The sequence below is a fragment of the Pristiophorus japonicus genome, chromosome 26, assembly GCF_044704955.1.
Source record: "Pristiophorus japonicus isolate sPriJap1 chromosome 26, sPriJap1.hap1, whole genome shotgun sequence".
In the NCBI taxonomy this organism is placed as follows: Eukaryota; Metazoa; Chordata; class Chondrichthyes; family Pristiophoridae; genus Pristiophorus; species Pristiophorus japonicus.
The window spans coordinates 11,632,469-11,654,016 of NC_092002.1; the positions used below are offsets into that span (position 1 = coordinate 11,632,469).

At 49.7% G+C, this 21,548-nt stretch overlaps 1 protein-coding gene across 3 annotated transcripts; it reads left to right on the forward strand.

Annotated features, from left to right (window-relative positions):
• The first annotated feature begins 876 nt into the window (after positions 1 to 876).
• On the forward strand, positions 877 to 21,339 carry LOC139239177 (CLOCK-interacting pacemaker-like). Of its 3 annotated transcripts, XR_011588610.1 has the most exons (5): positions 877 to 958; positions 4,522 to 4,751; positions 10,615 to 10,781; positions 12,232 to 18,764; positions 20,482 to 21,339. XR_011588610.1 is itself a non-coding variant. In XM_070867796.1 (4 exons), exons 2-4 carry the CDS (start codon positions 4,547 to 4,549, stop codon positions 13,210 to 13,212), a joined length of 1,353 nt encoding a protein of 450 aa, XP_070723897.1. In that variant the 5' UTR covers positions 877 to 958; positions 4,522 to 4,546; the 3' UTR covers positions 13,213 to 18,976. The 3 variants fall into 3 exon arrangements, 2 of the variants coding, with proteins under 2 accessions (XP_070723897.1, XP_070723898.1); XM_070867796.1 differs by lacking the exon at positions 20,482 to 21,339 and having other exon boundaries at positions 12,232 to 18,976; XM_070867797.1 differs by lacking the exons at positions 877 to 958; positions 20,482 to 21,339 and adding an exon at positions 2,893 to 3,013 and having other exon boundaries at positions 12,232 to 18,976.
• Positions 21,340 to 21,548: the final 209 nt, after the last annotated feature.

Below are 21,548 nucleotides of genomic sequence, written 5' to 3' on the forward strand. Positions count from 1 at the left end.
TTGAAGCAATATTTCTGGAATGCCTTAAATAACCAAAAATACTGGCATTTTAAATAACATCACTTATTTTACTCTTGGTCTGTAGCCCCTGTGTGCACGATTCCCCCGGGGCCCGGGTTTGCATTGTATGCACGATTCCCCCGGCCCGGGTTTGCACTATTCCCTGGGATCCAGATTGCACTATTCCCTGGGGCCCAGTTTGCATTGTTTGCGCTATTCCCTGGGATCCAGTTTGCACTATTCCCCCAGGCCTGGGATTGCACTATTCCCCGGGCCCGGGACTTGCACTGTGTTCACGATTCCCCGGGTATGCACTATTCCCCGGGTTTGCACGATTCCCCGGGTATGGGATTGCACGTTTCCCCGAGGCCCGGGTTTGCACTATTCTCCGAGCCCGGGATTGCACGATTCCCCGGGTTTGCACTATTCCCCAGGGCCCGGGTTTGCACTATTCTCCGAGCCCGGGTTTGCACTGTGTGCACGATTCCCCAGGTGGGTTTGCACGAATTCCCCGGGACCCGGGTATGCACGATTCCCCAGCTTTGCACTATTCCCCGGGGCCCGGGTTTGCACTATCCTTTACTGCCTGCTGTGCAGCGTTGCTCACGTTGCACCGCACGCCTTCCCCCCCCCCCTCGCGCCGCGTGCTTCCCGTCGCCATGGAGACCGCCAGTCACTCGCGTCGCCCTCACGAGGCAGCGCACGGGGCGGCCGCGGGTTGCCACCTAACTCGTTGGGCCGTGGGCACCGCCCCTTTCCTCCCTCGCCATTGGTGCGGCCCCGGGAACCCGGGCTGCCCATTGGCTGGAGCGGTTGTCAATCGGAAAGGAAGAGGCGGGGATCGGAGAGGGGGCGTGGTCCTTCGCAGCAAGTTCGGGTGAGAGGGCGGCGGCGGCGGTGGTTGAGCGGGAGAAGGAGGGACAGACAGACAGACGGACGGACGGCCGTCGAGAGAGAGGTAAGCGGCCGATGACGATCCGGGTGTCCTTTCCCTGAGGTAAAAAAAAACAACCCTCCTCGGCTGTTAAAAGAGAGATCGTCGAGCGAGGCCTCCTCGGGCCTGGGACTCGGTTACACCATCCCCGGGAAAGGGCTGGGGGTTGATCAAAACATAGAAATTTACGACACGGAAGCAGGCCATTCATGTCCGCGCAACAAAGAGCTTATCCAGCCTAATCCCACTTTCCAGCTCTCGGTCCGTAGCCCTGCGGGTTACAGCACTTCAGGTGCACATCCAAGTACTTTTTAAATGTGGTGAGGGTTTCTGCCTCTACCACCCTTTCAGGCAGTGAGTTCCAGACCCAGACCCCCACCACCCTCTGGGTGAAGAATTTCCCCTCTAAACCTCCCCCCAACTACTTTAAATCTATGCCCCCTGGTTGACCCCTCTTCCAAGGGTAACAGGTCCGTCCTATCCACTCTATGAGGCCCCTCATAATTTTATACACCTCAATAAGGTCTCCCCTCGGCCTTCTCTGTTCCAAAGAAAACAACCCCAGCCTGTCCAATCATTCCTCGTAGCTAAAATTCTCCAGTCCTGGCAACATCCTCGTAAATCCCCTCTGCACCCGCCCCAGTGCAATCACATCTTTCCTGTAATGTGACCAGACCTGCACGCAGTACTCCAGCTGTGGACTACCTTGAGTGTTATACATTTTGAGAATAACCTCCCTGCTCTTGCATTCTGGGGTTCTAGGGAGTGGGATATTGGGGGGGTGCAGAGGCTGGGGGTCCAGGCAGTGGGATATTGGGGGGGTGCAGAGGCTGGGGGTCTGGGGAGTGAGATATTGGGGGGGGGGGGTGGAAGCAGAGGCTGAGGGTCCAGGCAGTGGGATATGGGGGAGAGCAGAGGCTGGGGAGTGGGATATGGGGGAGAGTAGAGGCTGCGGATCTGGGGAGTGGGATATGAGGGAGAGCAGAGGCTGGGGATCCAGGCAGTGAGATATTGGGGGAGAGCAGAGGCTGGGGGTCCAGCGAGTGGGATATGGGGGAAGAGCAGAGGCTGGGGGTCCAGCGAGTGGGATATGGGGGAAGAGCAGAGGCTGGGGGTCCAGCGAGTGGGATATGGGGGAGAGCAGAGGCTGGGGGTCCAGGCAGTGGGTTATGGGGGAGAGCAGAGGCTGGGGAGTGGGATATGGGGGAGAGCAGAGGCTGGGGATCTGGGCAGTGAGATATTGGGGGAGAGCAGAGGCTGGGGGTCCAGGGAGTGAGATATTGGGGGAGTGCAGAGGCTGGGGGTCTGGAGAGTGAGATATTGGGGGGGGGGGGGGGGAGAGCAGGGTCTGGGGAGGGGGATATGGATTAGAATTGAATTAAATGATTGAGGCAATTTCCAGCAAACTGCTTGTAATTCTGGGACTGAATTGTCACATGTTCTGTGGAGGGGTGCAGTCATCGTCACTGCATCTGCGCTCAATATGGGATTAATTTCTAAAAATTATATGTCAAAGAAACAGTTTGTCAGCATGGGCAGTGTATAAATATTCGGTGTGTTTCTAAGTTTCTGCTGCTCCAGCAGATCAGGGTGAGGGGACTGGAGGAAATCCAAGTGTAGGGAAAGATATTCACAAAAAGAAAGAACTTGTATAACCTGTATTTATATTCGTATAGCGCCTTTCACGACCACCCAACATCCCAAAGTACTTTCCATCAATGAAATACTTTTTGCAGTGTCGTCACTGTTGTAATGTAGGAAATGCAGCAGCCATTTCGCGCACGGCAAGCTGCCATAAACAGCAATGTGATCAATTAATCTGTTTTTGTAATATTGATTGAGGGCTAAATATTGGCACAGTATGCTGGGGATAACTCCCCTGCTCTTCTTCGAAATAGTGAAATGGGATCTTTTACGTCCACTTGAGAGCGCAGACAGGGCCTCGGGTTTACATCGCATCCAAAAGACGGCACCTCCGACAGTGCAACACACCCTCAGCACTGCACTGGGAGCGAGAGCCTGGATTGTAGGCTCAAGTCTCTGGACTGGGACCAGAACCCACAACCTTCTGACTCCGAGGTGAGAGTCACCTGACAAGTGATGTTCAACCTGCAGCAGGATTGTACCTGCCCCCTGACACTGGGAATACAGGAAACAGCAGATCTGTGCAGGAACTGAGAGTAACACAGGGACTGAAAATCCCAGCCTTTACACCTGCAGGGCCTTCAGTAGAAGAGCCTACTATTGCTCAGGGTGAGGGAGGGGCAGTGGGGCGGTGTGGTCTGCAGTTTAAAATGCCCAAAGGTTACATTTTTTAATTCGCTTGTTCTGATTCCCATTAAATTCAATCTCTTTCATGCTTCATTCAGTCTCCTGTGTTCTCTCAGTATGCTGCTCCCCGAGTCACTAATCAGTTGCAGATCAGTGGCTGCTTGTGGCCGTCTAAACGCCACCTTCCCCAATCTTATGCTAATTATCTTTCCCATTATAATTTCATGAAGCAACAGAAAAGTGGACAGTTATGCAGCTAGCATTTCACAACGGTTCCCATTTTGATGTCTTTCTTTTAAAATCCCGATAGGTTTGCTAACCATGGTTTGCATTTTCCCATCTCGTCTGTTGTGCTATTGTGGAAAGCTAGGCCTTGTCCAGTCACCCTGGGTAGCTCTTGTTGTTTTCTCGCAGAACATGCTGGGGTTGGGCAGGTGAATCAATCACCAACCTGCTCTCTGGCACAAGGAGACCAAATTATTTACAGCACAGAAACAGGCCATTCGGCCCAACGGGTCAGTGACGGTGTTTATGCTCCACACGAGCCTCCTCCCACCCCTCTTCTTCTCACCCTATCTGCATATCCTTCTAGAAAATAAGAACATAAGAAATAGGAGCAGGAGTAGGCCATTTGGCCCCTCAAGCATGCTCCACCATTCAATAAAATCATGGCTGATCTGATCTTGGCCTCAACTGCACTTCCCTGCCCGCTCCCCATAACCCTTACTCAAAAATTTGTCTATCTCCATCTTAAATATATTCAATGACCCAGCCTCCACAGCTCTGAGGTAGAGAATTCCGAAGATTATATTCCTTTCTCCCTCGTGTTTATACAGCTTCCCCTTAAATGCATCTATGCTACTCGCTTCAACAATCCCTGTGGTAGCGATTCCACATTCCCACCATTGTTTGAGTAAAGAAGTTTCTCTCGCATTTCTTACTGGATTTATTGGTGACGAACTTATATTTATGGCCCCTGGTTCTGGTCTCCTCCACGAGGGTAAATATTCTTTCTACATCTACCCTATCCAACCGTTTAGTTATCTTAAAGACCTCTGTCAGGTCACCCCTCAATCTTATCTTTTCTAAAGAAAAGAGCCCCAGTCTATTCAGTATTTACCGATGGGTATAACACCTCAGTTCTGGTATTATCCTTGTAAATCTGTATTTGCACCTTTTCCAGTGCTAGATCTCTCCAAGGATACACGGAGGGGCTGCACAAAACAGATTTAAACTGCCCCGCCTCCACGTCAAGCACTTGTTAGGAACGCTGCGTTCCAATTCCAAAAGCAATGAATAATGCTCTTTTCCTCCAGGATATTTTCCAGCCTGCGAGGAGCCATGTCTCTGGGTAAAACGCCTGTGGCCGAGAGCCCCAGAACCTCCCGCAAAAGTGTGAAGGAGAGGATGAGCGCGGTGTCCGTTAAATTGGAGAATCCGCCAGACGGTCGGTATGGACAGGCGGAGAGAAGGAATCCCATGGGAATTGCCGGGAGGAACCAACGGCTGTTGCGGGGAGAGTCGGAAAAAGATTCTGGATATTCAGGTAATGCGAAGCGCCGGGGATTTAGTGAGGATTCCGAATGCTCATTACAGTTCCTTTCTTTTTATAGAATTCTGCAGCAACTTTGTAAACTATTGGAGCGAGCTCATGAAGGAGACTGAGTGGCACGTTTGCTAGTTTCCCCATTTGAGGTCAGGCAGTGTACTTGAGGTAGCATTGTGACAAGTATCCTGTGGCCCGTACCCTCACTAGAATGCAGGACAGCAAACAATTACTCGCAGAACATAAGAATTAGGAGCAGGAGTAGGATATGCAGCACCTCAAGCCTGCTTCGCCATTCAATAAGATCATGGCTGATCTTCGACCTCAACTCCACTTTCCTGCCTGATCCCCTACATTCCCCGAGACTCCAAAATTCTCAGCCTTGAATATACTCAATGATGCAGCAGCCACACCCCTCTGGGGTAGAGAATACAAAAGATTCACAACCCTCGGAGTGAAAACATTTCTGCTCATTTCAGTCCTAAAATGGCCGACCCCTTATCCTAAGACTGTTCCCCACCCCTCCCAGTCCTAGACTCTCCTGCCAGGGGAAACAGCCTCTCGGCCTGTCAAGCCTCTTAAGAATTTGATATCTTTCACTGCAATCACCGACGATAGCAAACACCAGCACAGCCGGCCTTTGTAGAGAGCGCAGGCAGGTTCATGTTTCGGGTGTGGGCTCTTCTGTAGAAGGAGCCACGCTTGAAAAGTTAACGTGTCCATTCTCTCCGCAGATGCTGGCTGACGCGTTGAAGGTTTCCGTTGTTCTCTGTTTCTCGACTTTCCAACAGCTGCAGGATTTTCCTTTTGTAGCACACCCGTCTCTCAAAGCTGTTCCTAACGCAGAATTAACTCAGACCCCACGCCCACAACTTTCCACAGCTCACAGACATGACGGCCAGTGGTAGAATTTTACAGCTGCATAACTTAGTGCAGAGAAATACTGATTCCATTCCTTCAGATTCCTCCCAATCCCTGTGGTTTGCTGTGTTGTGTGCAGAGACCAGGGTTAAATCATGACCAGGGCTGGTCCCTTCGCGCAGGTCACGGGGTATTCAGTATGTCCCATGATTCATTTTAAAAGGCGTATAATAGTCTTGTTAGCAAATTTGAATACCATGGGTTTCATTATCATAGACAGTCCCTCGAAGCGAGGATGACTTGCTTCCACGTCAAAAAGTTCACAGGTGTTTCAATGACGGACCTAAAATTCCAGGTTTGAACTAAATCTTGAAGGATGGAAGATGCCTGTGTGTGGATTTTTTTAGCGTGTGGTGACCATTACACACCAGCCGCCACACGGGCTTGACAGAGCTAGGTCTTGGTCCAATAACAAGGATTAACCAAGACGACTGGAGACCTGCTCTGCTGCACGGACCTAGTGCGCGCACATATCGCACAGTGTGGGCTGGGCCCGTGCTGCCCCTGGGCCCTCTGCTCTCCTGGGCCCTGAACGCGCCTCTCCTGGACCCACAGTCACTTCCCTCTACAAACTCTTGCCGCTCCTTCGCCCCTCCTGCTGTGCCTGCCTGCACTGCAATCAGCTTCGCAACCATCGCCCTCCTGCAGCAGCACGCGCTGCTCCCTGCAGTGGTATGCTGCCGCACGTTGCTCCCTCCGATGGTCCATGGGTTTAAAGAGGTAATAGCAGCGTGGGCACTACTTTGGCTAAGAGGTAGGGAGTAATAGTTACTGGTTGTTTTTCTGACTGGGGGGGGAAGTATACAGTACTGAATGGTACAATTTTAAAGGGGGTGCAGGAACAGAAAGAAAGACTTACATAGAAACATAGAAAATAGGTGCAGGAGTAGTCCATTCGGCCCTTCGAGCCTGCACCACCATTCAATGAGTTCATGGCTGAACATGCAATCTCCGTACCCCATTCCTGCTTTCTCGCCATACCCCTTGATCCCCCTAGTAGTAAGGACTATATCTAACTCCTTTTTAAATATATTTAGTGAATTGGCCTCAACAACTTTCTGTGGTAGAGAATTCCACAGGTTCACCACTCTCTAGGTGAAGAAGTTTCTCCTCATCTCAGTCCTAAATGGCTTACCCCTTATCCTTAGACTGTGACCCCTGGTTCTGGACTTCCCCAACATTTGGAACATTCTTCCTGCATCTAAACTGTCGAAACCTGTCAGAATTTTTAACGTTTCTATGAGGTCCCGTCTCATTCTTCTGAACTCCAGTGAATACAAGCCCAGTTGATCCAGTCTTTCTTGATAGGTCAGTCCCGCCATCCCGGGAATCAGTCTGGTGAACCTTCGCTGCACTCCCTCAATAGCAAGAATGTCCTTCCTCAGGTTAGGAGACCAAAACTGTACACAATACTCCAGGTGTGGCCTCACCAAGGCCCTGTACAACTGTAGCAATACCTCCCTGTCCCTGTACTCAAATCCCCTCGCTATGAAGGCCAACATGCCGTTTGCTTTCTTAACCGCCTGCTGTACCTGCATGCCAACCTTCAATGACTGATGTACCTTGACACCCAGGTCTCGTTGCACCTCCCCTTTTCCTAATCTGTCACCATTCAGATAATAGTCTGTCTCTCTGTTTTTACCACCAATGTGGATAACCTCACATTTATCCACATTATACTTCATCTGCCATGCATTTGCCCACTCACCTAACCTATGCAAGTCACTCTGCAGCCTCATAGCATCCTCCTCGCAGCTCACACTGCCACCCAACTTAGTGTCATCTGCAAATTTGGAGATACTACATTTAATCCCCTTGTCCAAATCATTAATGTACAATGTAAACAGCTAGGGCCCCAACACAGAACCTTGCGGTACCCCACTAGTCACTGCCTGCCATTCTGAAAAGTACCCATTTACTCCTACTCTTTGCTTCCTGTCTGACGACCAGTTCTCAATCCATGTCAGCACACTACCCCCAATCCCATGTGCTTTAACTTTGCACATTAATCTCTTGTGTGGGATCTTGTCGAAAGCCTTCTGAAAGTCCAAATATACCACATCAACTGGTTCTCCCTTGTCCACTCTACTGGAAACATCCTCAAAAAATTCCAGAAGATTTGTCAAGCATGATTTCCCTTTCACAAATCCATGCTGACTTGGACCTATCATGTCACCTCTTTCCAAATGTGCTGCTATGACATCCTTAATAATTGATTCCATCATTTTACCCACTACTGATGTCAGGCTGACCGGTCTATAATTCCGTTTTCTCTCTCCCTCCTTTTTTAAAAAGTGGGGTTACATTGGCTACCCTCCACTCGATAGGAACGGATCCAGAGTCAATGGAATGTTGGAAAATGACTGTCAATGCATCCGCTATTTCCAAGGCCACCTCCTTAAGTACTCTGGGATGCAGTCCATCAGGCCCTGGGGATTTATCGGCCTTCAATCCCATCAATTTCCCCAACACAATTTCCCGACTAATAAGGATTTCCCTCAGTTCCTCCTTCTTACGAGACCCTCTGACCCCTTTTATATACGGAAGGTTGTTTGTGTCCTCCTTAGTGAATACCGAACCAAAGTACTTGTTCAATTGGTCCGCCATTTCTTTGTTCCCCATTATGACTTCCCCTGATTCTGACTGCAGGGGACCTATGTTTGTCTTTATTAACCTTTTTCTCTTTACATATCTATAGAAACTTTTGCAGTCCGTCTTAATGTTCCCTGCAAGCTTCCTCTCGTACTCTATTTTCCCTGCCCTAATCAAACCCTTTGTCCTCCTCTGCTGAGTTCTAAATTTCTCCCAGTCCTCAGGTTCACTGCTATTTCTGGCCAATTTGTATGCCACTTCCTTGGCTTTAATACTATCCCTGATTTCCCTTCATAGCCACGGTTGAGCCATCTTCCCTTTTTTATTTTTACGCCAGACAGGGATGTACAATTGTTGTAGTTCATCCATGCGGTCTCTAAATGTCTGCCATTGCCCATCCACTGTCAACCCCTTAAGTATCATTCGCCAATCTATCCTAGCCAATTCACACCTCATACCTTCAAAGTTACCCTTCTTTAAGTTCTGGACCATGGTCTCTAAATTAACTGTTTCATTCTCCATCCTAATGTAGAATTCCACCATATTATGGTCACTCTGCCCCAAGGGGCCTCGAAAAACGAGATTACTAATTAATCCTCTCTCATTACACAGCACCCAGTCTAAGATGGCCTCCCCCCTAGTTGGTTCCTCGACATATTGGTCTAGAAAACCATCCCTTATGCACTCCAGGAAATCCTCCTCCACCGTATTGCTTCCAGTTTGGTTAGCCCAATCTATGAGCATATTAAAGTCACCCATTATAACTGCTGCACCTTTATTGCATGCACCCCAAATTTCCTGTTTGATGCCCTCCCCAACATCACTACTACTGTTTGGAGGTCTGTACACAACTCCCACTAACGTTTTTTTCCCTTTGGTGTTCTGCAGCTCTACCCATATAGATTCCACATCATCCAAGCTAATGTCCTTCCTAACTATTGCATTAATCTCCTCTTTAACCAGCAATGCTACCCCACCTCCTTTTCCTTTTATTCTATCCTTCCTGAATGTTGAATACCCATGGATGTTGACTTCCCAGCCCTGATCATCCTGGAGCCACGTCTCTGTAATCCCAATCACATCATATCCGTTAACATCTATTTGCAGAGTTAATTCATCCACCTTATTACGGATACTCCTTGCATTAAGACACAAAGCCTTCAGGCTTGTTTTTTTTAAACACCCTTTGTCCTTTTAGAATTATGATGTAGTGTGGCCCTTTTTGTTTCTTGCCTTTGTTTACTTGGCCTTCCACTGTTGCTTTTTACCTTTCTACCATCTGTTTCTGACTCCATATTACTTCGTCCTATCTCGCTGCATAGGTTCCCATCCCCCTGCCATATTAGTTTAAACACTCCCGAACTGCATTAGCAAATGTTACCCCTAGGACATCAGTTCCAGTCCTGCCCAAGTGCAGACTGTCCCTTTTGTACAGGTCCCACTTCCCCCAGAACTGGTTCCAATGTCCCAGGAATTTGAATCCCTCCCTCTTGCACCACTGCTCAAGCCATGTATTTATTCTAACTATCCTGCTCCCTCTACTCTGATTAGCACGTGGTGCTGGTAGCAATCCAGAGATTACTACCTTTTGAGGTCCTACTTTTTAATTTAACTCCTAGCTCCCTAAATTCATCTTGTAGGACCTCTTCCCGCTTCTTACCTATATCGTTGGTACCTACATGTACACGACAACTGCTGTTCACCCTCCCTCTCCAGAATGCTCTGCAGCCGCTCCAAGACATCCTTGACCCTTGCACCAGGGAGGCAACATACCATCCTGGAGTCTTGGTTGCGGCCGCAGAAACTCCTATCTATTCCCCTTACAATAGAGTCCCCTATCACTATCGCTCTCCCACTCTTTTTTTCCCACCCTTCTGTGCAGCAGAGCAGACTTACATTTATATAGCGCCTTTCATGACCACCGGACTTCTCAATGCGTTTTACAGCCAATGAAGTACTTTTGGAGTGTCATCACTGTTGTAATGTGGGAAACGCGGCAGTCATTTTGCGCACAGTAAGCTCCCACAAACAGCAATGTGATAATAACCGGATAATCTGTGTTTGTTATGTTGATTGAGGGATAAATATTGGCCCCAGGACACCGGGGATAACTCCCCTGCTCTTCTTCGAAATAGTGGCAAGGGATCCTTTTAAGTCCACTTGAGAGAACAGACGGGGCCTCGGTTTAACGTCTCATCCAGAAGACGGCACCTCTGACAGTGCAGCGCTCCCTTAGCACTGCAGAGATTGTTTTGCACGCTGATTTCCCATGGGCTGGTCCCAGGTAGTGCACGTTGCCTCTGCGTCATTTCGTTGGCTGAACACCTCTCTTTCTCTGCCTTGTTCCCAGACACGAGCTCCGAATATCTGAGTACACTGGAACAGACCGACTTGGAGGATCAGTTTGCACGCAAGAGGTCAGCGTCGTTACATCCTGCGGAGACGTCGCCTGCTGCACACAGCTCGCTCCCCAGCCTGACTCCTGTCTACATTGTGAAAAATGTCCTTCTGAAAGAGGTACAAACCCTCTACTCCATAATTTTCTCTAGTAAACTCTGTTAACATTCAGAAGAAACTTCTTTACCCAGACAGTGGTGAGAATTGGGACTCGCTACCACAGGGAATGGTTGAGGCGAATAGCATAGATGCATTTAAGGGGAGGCTAGATAAGCATATGAGGTTGAAGGGAATTGAGGGTGATGCTGATAGATTTAGATGTGGAAGGTTGGGAGGAAGCTTGAGTGGAGCATAAACATCGCCATTTAATGGTTGGGCCGAATGGCCTATTTCTGTGCCGTATATTCGGAGAGTGCTGGGTCGGGCCAGGAAATCCTGTTTATGTAGGGCCACATCATGTGGTCATGGTCACGGTGTGTGTTTCATATGTCATTCGTCTCCACAGCTTCACCTATCTTGCCCTCTTCGCGGTGAGCGGAAGCTTTGCAGAGGTAGCTCTTGAGATTAAAAGATTTGAATTGATGATACTTGGATTGTTCTTCTCTGGAGAGCCTGAATTGGCCTCCGTGCCCTAGGCTGGGGAGATGGGGAAAATTGGCTAGTGTTCTTGCTCCTGATCGGAACACCATCACCTCCAAGTTCCCCTGCAAGTCACCACCCTGACTTGTATATCGGCTGTTCCTTCCTCGTCGCTGGGTCAAAATCCTGGAACTCCCTCCCTAATAGCACTGTGGGCGCACCTTCGCCACACGGACTGCAACGGTTCAAGAAGTCAGCTCACTGCCACCTTCTCGGAGGCAATTAGGGATGGGCAATAAATGCTGGCCTTGCCAGCGATACCCACATCCCGTGAATGAATATAATTTTTTTTTAAAAATCACTCTCCAGTGACCCCTGCTGGAGAGCTCTCGTCTGTGCACTGATCTGGTGAGAAGGGCATCTTAGCTGTGATGCTACCCTTGGTTAAATAGTCTGCCCGGGCTCGCTGTTCATGGATGAAAGCACTGCAGCCCGGTGAGCGTGATTGCCCTCGGGAGTGGAGCAGGAAACCCCCTGCTAACGCACAGTTGGAGATATGAAAAAGGTGCTCAAAATCATGAGGGGTCTGATCAGAGTAGATAGAGAGAAACTGTTCCCATTGGCAGAAGGGCCGAGAACCAGAGGACACTGACTGGCAAAAGAACCAAAGGCGACATAAGAAAAAGTTTTTTTACGCAGCGAAGGGTTAGGATCTGGAATGCACTGCCTGAAAGGGTGGTGGAGGCAGACTCAATCTTATCTTGCAAAAGGGAGTTGGATAAGTATCTGAAGGAAAAACATTTTGTAGGGCTACGGGGAAAGGATGGGGGAGTGGGACTGGCTGAGTGCTGTAACCATTCTATGAATCCAAAGATGCACTGGCCATATTCATATTAAACAGATATACGCAGGCTTGTTGTACGCTTGCATTGAGAGGCTGTTAGCACATCGGATGCTAATTCTGCTTGTCCCTTTGCTGTGTTTTGAACAGCCTCTGACTGCTCCGGCGAGGAGCCAGCTTATCCACGCCCAGCTGCAGAGCTGGGGAAGCCAGCACGCCCTGGGGGCACCGACGGGCCAGACCCGCGTGGTCTTCATCCGCCAGCCTTTGGCCGCCTCGTCGAGACCCCCGAAGACGGAGACGAGAGCTGGGGCGGGCAAGAGCACCTACCTGCCGATTTTAAACTCCTACCCCCGCATCGCCCCCCAGCCGGACAAGAGCCGAGACGACGAAGCTGGTGGCGGGTGCGGCCAGGGGCACCGCGTAGCCCAGGGCCACCGGACCGCCAAGAGCAAACGGCCGTGCGTGGACCCGACGGGAATCCCTTCTCCGCAAACGTCGCCGTCCCAAAACGACCAGACTCCGCACCTCGCCCCGGCGGCGGACTGCGAGGAGGACTCGCGACAGCCATCCTGGTGCGGCGCGGCGAGCATCCTTAGTCGGTTTGACGTTTCCGTGTCCCCGCCGCCGGTGCTCTCTCCCGATCCCGTTTCTCCGTCCGAATCTTTGTCTTCCTGGTCCTCCTCCTCCTCCTCCTCCTCCTCCTCCTCCTCCTCCGTATTCTCCCTGGCGAGTTCCCACGCTTCGAGCACCCAGTATCCCGGCGACGACGACGACGACACGAGGCATCCCACCCCCAGCCCCGCCAAGCAGCGGCGCTTCCGCAACACGGTGGAGATCCTGAGCCGGTCGGGGCTTCTGGAGATCACCCTGAACACTAAGGACCTGATCCGGCAGAACAGCGGCGCCCAGCGGGAGATCGACGAGCTGAAAGAGCACGTCCGGCTCTTCTGCAGCGCTGTGCGGAGCGGCGACCTGCAGGCCCTTCTCCGGCTGCAGGAGGCGATGAAATGCTCCGGGGGTTACGGTCTGGCGGGAGGCAGTCTCTCCTCCTCCTCCTCCGCCTCGGGTCCCAGTCCAGCCGCCAGTCAGACGCTACAAGCCAACTCCCAGCGGGTCCCTCTGCCTTAACCCGAACCGCTTGGCGAACTGATTGTGTCAGTGGAGGGCGCTCTGTGGGGTTGGGCCGGGGAAGTCAGGTCGAAGTTCAGCCATGATCTTACTGAATGGCAGAGCAGGCATGCGGGTCCGTACGGCCTACTCCTGCTCTGAATTCTTACGCCTGCACCTGCCTCCCGCAAAAGTGGCCACGGCTACATTGGCGTGTCTGGGTTGTCCCAGACTCCCGATTTAAAACGTCCTTTTTACAGGATTTTTTTTTTCTAGCTGTTTTTGGATCCAATAAGGTCCACAGGGAGGGTTCGGTCCCCACCGCAGTGTATTCATGTGCTGCAACTTTCGAGTTAGCTGTCATCGCCATGCTTGCGCTGGTAGTTCTGTGCGGATTGCTGGGGGGGGAACCTCAGTAACTTGCGCACGCACTCTTTTATTTTTGTTCGTTCTAGTCCAGAGCAGCAGGCCTTGTGTTAACCAGTGCACGGCAACAGGCCTTGGCCCCTCTCCCTCCCCTCGTGGAGCGTTAATTTGACTCACTGGTCAGAAGATCCAAATCCAGGGGTTGGAGTGCATCGTCCACGCCGACACTCCCGACGCAGTACTGAGGAGGGCACCACACCATCCAAAGCGTTGAACTTTGGGCGGGACGTTAAACTGGGGCCCCGTCTGCGTGCTCGGACGGATGCTAAGGATCCCAGGGCATCAGTGAACGAGCAGGGGAGTTCTGTGGCCAACTTTGCTCCCCTCACCAACACTGCCAACAAAAAAAAAAAATCCAGGTTGACTACCGATTCGTTCTGCTGCTGTGTGTGTATCTTTGCTGTGCGCAACGCGGTGGTAATGTGTACCGCGCAGTAAGTCGCTGAATTTCAAATTAAATGGACGTGAAACTTTTCCGACCGAGATGCTAAGACGCTGTATCAGCGCGAGTCTGGTGCAGTCGACTTCTCCCCCACCGTGGTCTCCGCCCTCACCGTACCGAGGTCCAGGCTTCTCATTCCATCTTACTGGGTCCGCCGGGCTTAGCGGTGATCTGCAACAATGCTAGCCTAGCAGCGGGTTTTCCTGCAGCCCCTGGGGGGTGGGTCACCTGCACTGATTTTTGGGCTGAAGCAGCAACTACTGGGAACACTCGGCAGATCAGGCAGCATCCGTCTGCGCAGTTAGGAATCATGGATGTTTACGGCCCAATCAGAGGCCATTTGGCCCGTCGTGTCCGTGCTGGCCGAGAAAGAGCTATCCAACTTAATCTCACTTTACAGCTCTTAGTCCGTAGCCCTGTAGGTTACGGCACTTCCAAGTGTATATCTTTAAGGGTAGCGCTGGCAGAGATCTGGAGGGGTAAGGCCATGGATTCAACACAAGGATGGGAATTTTTTAATTTGCTCCATTTGAAGCAGCAGGAGTAATGAGACTGGGCGTGGGAGCAGACAGGTCTCTCAATCGACACGGTCCTGGTTGAAGTGTGATTTAAGCTTGAAGTTCCCGGACACCCCTCAGTACAAACCCTGTTTAGGCCTGAATTGGGCTGTGGGGTATAGAGGTGCAGCCATCGAGTGAAGGACTCCTTGGGTGTGACCTGTCGAACCGAGGCCCTGTCTGGTCAGGAGGATGCTGAAGATCCCACGCCACTATTTGAAGGACAGGATGTTGGGTATGTTCAAGACCGAGATCAATAGATTTTTGAATATTAAGGGAATCGAGGGATAATGGGATCGGGCGAGAAAGTGGAGGTGAGGTAGAAGATCAGCCATGGTCATATTAAATGGCAGAGCATGCTCGAATGGCCGACTCCTGCTCCTAATTCTTATGTTCTTATAAGAACATAAGAAATAGGAACAGGAGTCGGCCATACGGCCCCGAGAGCCTGCTCCGCTGTTCAATAAGATCATGGCTGATCTAATCATGGACTCTGCTCCACTTCCCCACCCACTCCCCATATCCCCTTTTCGTTTAAGAAACTCAATTTCTGTCTTAAATTTATTCAATGTCCCGGCTTCCACAGCTCTCCGAGGCAGTGAATTCCACAGATTTATAACCCTCAGAAGAAATTTCTCCTCATCTCTTTTAAATGGGCGGCTCCATATTCTAAGATCGTGCCCTCTAGTTCTAGTCTTCCCCCATCAGTGGAAACATCCTCTCTGCATCCACCTTGTCAACCCCCCTCATAATCTTATATGTTTCAATAAGATCACCTCTCATTCTTCTGAATTCCAATGAGTAGAGGCTCAACCTACTCAACTTTTCCTCAAGTCATCCCTAGAATCAACCGAGTGAACCTTCTCTGAACTGCCTCCAAAGCAAGTATATCCTTTCGTAAATATGGAAACCAAAACTGCACGCAGTATTCCAGGTGTGGCCTCACCAATACCTTATATAGCTGTAACAAGACTGCCCTGCTTTTATACTCCATCCCCTTTGCAATAAAGGCCAAGATACCATTGGCCTTCCTGATTACTTGCTGTACCTGCATACTATTATTCTTTTGTGTTTCATGCACAAGTACCCCCAGGTCCTGCTGTACTTTGGCACTTTGCAACTTTCTCCATTTAAATAATAACTTGCTCTTTTGATTTTTAGTGCATGACCTCACACTTTCCAACATATTCCATCTGGCAAATTTTTGCCCACTCACTTAGCCTGTCTATGTCCTTTTGCAGATTTTTTGTGTCCTCACACATTGCTTTTCTTCCCATCTTTGTATTGTCAGCAAACTCAGTCCCTTCTTCCAAGTCGTTAATATAGATTGTAAGTAGTTGGGGTCCCAGTACTGATCACTGCGGCACCTCCACTAGTTACTTATGCCAACCAGCGAGCGAAACATTTATCCCAGCTCTCTGTTCTGTTAGCCAATCCTCTATCCATGCTAATATATTACCCCCAACCCCGTGAACTTTTATCTTGTGCAGTAACCTTTTATGTGGCACCTTGTCAAATGCCTTCTGGAAGTCCAAATACACCACATCCACTGGTTCCCCTTTATCCACCCTGTTCATTACACCTCAAAGAACTCCAGCAAATTTGTCAAACATGATTTCCCCTTCATAAATCCATGCTGACTCTGCCTGACTGAATTTTGCTTTTCCAAATGTCCTGCTACTGCTTCTTTAATAATGGACTCCAACATTTTCCCAACCACAGATGTTAGACTAACTGGTCTTTAGTTTCCTGCTTTTTGTCTGCATCCTTTTTTAAATAGGGGCGTCACATTTGCAGTTTTCCAATTTGCTGGGACCTCTCCAGAATCCGGGGAATTTTGGTAAATTTCAGCCAATGCATCTACTATCCCTGATGCTTCTTCTCTTAAGACCCTAGGATGTAAGCCATCAGGTTCAGGAGATTTATCTGCCTTTAGTCCCATTATCTTACTGAGTACCACCTCCTTGGTGATGATCGGGAGTTCCGATGTCCTGCCCCACATCCCTTCCCAGTAAAATTCAGATTTAACTAGTTGCTTCATTTCATTGCCCTTTGTGGGATCTTGCTGTGTGAAAATGGCTGCCACTTCATTTAAAAAAAAATTCACTGCACTGCATGTGATGCACTTTCAGATGTTCCCGAGTGATGTGGTAAGATGCCACATAAATACAAGTCTATTTTTATTTGTCTAAGCCAAGCGTCTGGAATCTGGGCACCGAATCAGTCCCATTTGCAAAATAACATTTATTGGAGCAGTATTGGGCCCAGGAGCCTTGTGCAGGGATCTCTTGGCTCTGGTTTCGTCCTTTTTATTTCAAGCGAATGTTTGAGGGGGTAGCTTTGTTCCTGTTGTGTAGAAGCAAATTGTTCGGGACAGGAGGTGAGAATTGTGTGGGAGAAAAAAAACATGAGAGCATGAACGCACCACTTTTTATACAATGTTTATGCAAATAAAGTTTCTAACTGGGCATTTTGGAGACATGAGTTCATTTATTAAGCTGCAGTGGAATTTATGGTGGGAATAGTTGATGGGATTTGCTTGCCGATTTAAAAAATTTTAGTATTAAGATTATAGAATCTGACCAGCCGGCTGGACATGGGTGTTTTACACTGAAGGGACAGGCTAGGAAAGGGAGATTTCCACATCTGGCCCACTGCCCTGTTTCTCCCCTCCCCCTGGTTCTTGGGCTGTGTGCTCAGAGATGCACAAGAACATCAGTGGGCCCTTTCCTCCTGTCCCCTCTGATTAATTCATCAAGCTGCAATCAGTGTTGGAGGCAGCCAGAAGAAGCAATGCCTGGAATGCTCAAGTGTGTGAGCCAGTGGGAAAAGGGGTGGGGGGGAAGCAGTTCTCACAATAGGATCCTTTACTTTCTGTACACAGTGTGGAGTCAGCTGCAGAAACACTGCACGAGATGGAGTGACTGGCAGGAGCAGGAAGGGCATGCGAGGCAGGGGAGGGTATGTGTGGCAGCAGGGGAGGAACGGAGATAAACTTGCAGGCCCGTGACCCTGGGGCGATGAGCAGCAGGAACCTTGCACGTGCTGTGTGGCATCAGCTGGTTAAATGCTATCGATACCCTAGCAGTGCCTAACCCTTTGCTCTGTCAACCTATGCTCAAGCTCCCTGGACTCCGGTAAATTAGGGTGGGTCCCTACAGGGATACCATGGTCTCACTCCTGTCTCTTGACTCGCTCCTGAATGGCGTTTAAACAGCTAGAGCATAAACCTCCAACAGCTCGCAAGTGCCATCCTGTGGCAAGGTATAAGTGCTACAGTGAAAAGTTCAGTATCTACTCGCCGATTATCAAAATTCATGACGAGAACTTGGACAATGTGGACTACTTCCCACACTTTGAGAGCCGACTGTCAGCAAGCGCAGACATCGATGACGAAGTCCAACACCGCCTTCATTGTGCCAGTGTAGCCTTCAGCCGCCTGAGGAAAGAGTGTTCGAAGACCAGGATCTCAAACCCCGTACCAAGCTCATGGTCTACAGAGCAGTGGTGTTAGCGGCCTTCCTATATGCCTCAAAGACATGGACTGTATATAGCAGGCACCTCAAAGCACTGAAGAAGTACCACCAGCACTGCCTTGGCAAAATCCTCCAAATTCATTGGCAGGATAGGCGCACCAACGTCAGCGTTCTCAGGCCAACATCCCCAGCATCGAGGTATTGACCACGCTCGATCAACTCCGATGGCCACATTATCTGTATGCCCGATACTAGACTCTTGAAACAAACACTCTATTCTGAGTTACATCACGGCAGGTGAACTCCAGGAGTGCAGAGAAAATGCTTCAAGGACACCCTCAAAGCCTCCTTGAAAAAATGTAACATCCCCACTGACTCCTGGGAATCCCTGGCCCAAGACCACTCAAAGTGGAGGAGAAGGGGCTGAACACTTCAAGTCCCTTTGCCAGGAGCACACGGAAGCCGAGTACAAACAGCAGAAGGAGCGTACGACAAATCAAGCACCCCACCCACCCATCCCTCCAGCCACCATCTGCCCCACCTCTGATAGAGACTGTAGATCCCGCATTAGTCTCATCAGTCACCTTAGAACTCACTTTAGTGTGGAAGCAAGTCATCCTCGACTCCGGGGGACTGCCTAAGAAGAAGAATCATCGTCTCGGGTCCCAAAAGGTAGCCACACCCAAGGAGGGAAGTGTTCATCAGTGTCCTCTTACTGAGAGTTAGTAGACTAGGCCTATATTCTACAGAGGTTAGGAAGAATGAGAGGTGATCTCATTGAAGCATACAAAATTCTTACAGGACTTGATGGGGTAGATGCAAGGAGGATGTTTCCCCCTGGCTGGGGAGTCTAGAACCAGGGGGTCACAGTCTCAGAATAAAGGGTCGGCCATTTAGGACTGAGATGAGGAGAATGTTCTTCTCTGAGGGCGGGGGGTGGGGGGGTGAGTCTTTGGAATTCTCCAGAGGGTTGTGGAGGCTGTCATTGAGTATATTCAAGACAGATTTTTAGACTCTAGGGAAATCGAGGGATATGGGTACAGTGCAGGAAAGTGGAGTTGAGGCAGATGATCAGCCATGATCTCATTGAATGGCGGAGCAGACTCAAGGGGCCGAATGGCTTACACTTGCTCCTAATCCTTATGTTCTTATGTCCTTTGCAGCAATAGTTTGCAATAAAATATTCCAGGGGTGGAGAGGTTTTATTTAGGACATCTGCAATAGTTGCACTTCGATCCCATGCTGCTGCTCTTTGCGCACTCAGTTCGGAGGGGAGCGGGCAAGTTGGAGAATCTACTCGGAGAACTGCTCCTGGGCCTGGTCAAGGTGGTCATCAACAGGTCCAGGCAGCAGGGGGTCGTTTGGCCTGACTGCCTGCGGCTGAAAGTATCTGCCGGCACACTTGAGACCCTCCCCGGGCACTGGGGGAGAGACTCCCTCTCGGGAAGTAGAGCTTTGATTTAATTTGTTAAATTTCTATTGATTTTTGTGCAAGTCCTCTGCCATTTCCGTCACCTCCAGCATGATCCCAGCACCAATTATATCTTGCCCTCCCCTCTCAGATTTCCGAAAGGACCGCTCCCTCCGCGACATCCTGGTCCAGCCCGCAATCATCTCCCTTTCCCACAGCACCTTCCCGTGCAAGCGCAAGAGATGCAACACCTGCCCCTTTACTACCTCCTCCCTCCCCACTGTCCAGCGCTCTAATCACTCCTTCCAGGTGAAACAGCGATTTACTTGTACTTTCAATTTACACACTGTATTCTCTGCTCACGATGTGGTCTCTACATTGGGGAGACCAAACGTAGATTGGGTGACCGCTTTGCGGAACACCTCCGTTCAGTTCGTAAGCGTGACCCCGAGCTTCTGGTGGCCTGTCACTTTAATTCTCCATCCCACTCACACTCTGACCTCTGCCTCCTATACTGTTCCAATGAAGCTCAACGCAAGCTCGAGGGACAGCACCTCATCTTTCGTTTAGGCACTTTACAACTTTCTGGACTCAACAAAGAGTTCAACAATTTCAGACCTGAACCTCTGCTCCTATTTTGTTCCCTTCCCCCCCCCCCCTTTTTTTTTTTACAACCCCCCCCCTCCTTTTTATTTTTCTCTCTTTCCCATAGCAGCAGGTAATTATTCCACCATTTACACCCTATCTAGACTCATCTTTTGTTTCCTAACTTGTCCCATTACCATCTCCTTTTGCCTCGCACCATCATCTCTTTTGTCTCTCTAATCTCTCCTGCCTTCCACCCTATTATAGTCCTTCCCTTTAGTTCTTTCCTCCCCTACCCCTGCACTTCCTTAATAATCTGTTACATCTCGAACTTTTGCAGTTCTGAAGAAGGGTCATCAACCGAAAACGTTAACTCTGTTTCTCTCTCCACAGATGCTGCGTGACCCGCTGAGATTTCCAGCATTTTCTGTTTTTATTTCAGATTCCAGCATCCGCTGTATTTTACTTTTGTAAAAGATGAGTCTAGATAGGGTGTACATGGAAAAATCATCGACATCTGCCATGGGAAAGAGAGGGGAAAAAAACCATTGGGGCAGGGGTTACAGTCTGAAATTGTTGGAACTCGATGTTCAGTCCGGAAGGCTGTAAACTGCTGTAATTTGTTAAGTTTCCTTTCATTTTTGTGCAAGTTAAAGTTGTTATTGGTTGTGGCCTGTGGACACATGCCAACTCTTAACTGGCGAACCGCTGCAAGTAGAAGAGTGAGGGGATAGGACTGTATGAGGATGGACTCGCTGGGAGGGAGGTCGAGCTGTTGCCAAGTCATCAGAGGCGATCCCTCAAACGCGGATGACTTGCTTCCACGAGTTCACAGATGTTCCACTGAAGGACCTGATGTTCCAGTCCAGAACTCCAATTGAGGGGGTGGAAGATGCCTGTGCGTGGATTTTTTTTAACATGGGGTGACCTTGCACACCAGCCACTACACGGGCTTGACAAAGCTAGGCCTTTAGCCAGTGGCAAGGATTAACCAAGACGACTGGAGACCTGCTCTGCCGCACAGACCCAGTGCGTACACATATCGCAGTATGGGCTAGCCCGTGCTGCCCCTGGGCCCTCCTTCGCCGCACCTTCGCCCACAATGTCTGAGTAATATGCTGAAGCTGAACCACGAGGAATCATTTAATTGAGCTTTGAGATTTCCTAATACTGTGCTCATAAAAGGTCTTTTGATCTTTGGGTAAATATTCAAGAAACAAATTAAAGCTAACCAAATTTTAGCAACCAGAATTTTTTTTGCATTGGTGTACAAAAGTTATTTCTATCCATACCTTTCCAGCTTTTAACTCTGAGATTGCAGCCAAGATCTGTTGCCTTGAGCCATCTGTCTTTACACCCAACTCCTTTAAATCCCAATCAGTTAGTGTAAGGAATGCTTTCCTATCCACCTCAACACCATGTGCACAGTGACGCACTCATCCAGCACTCAGTCAGGCTGC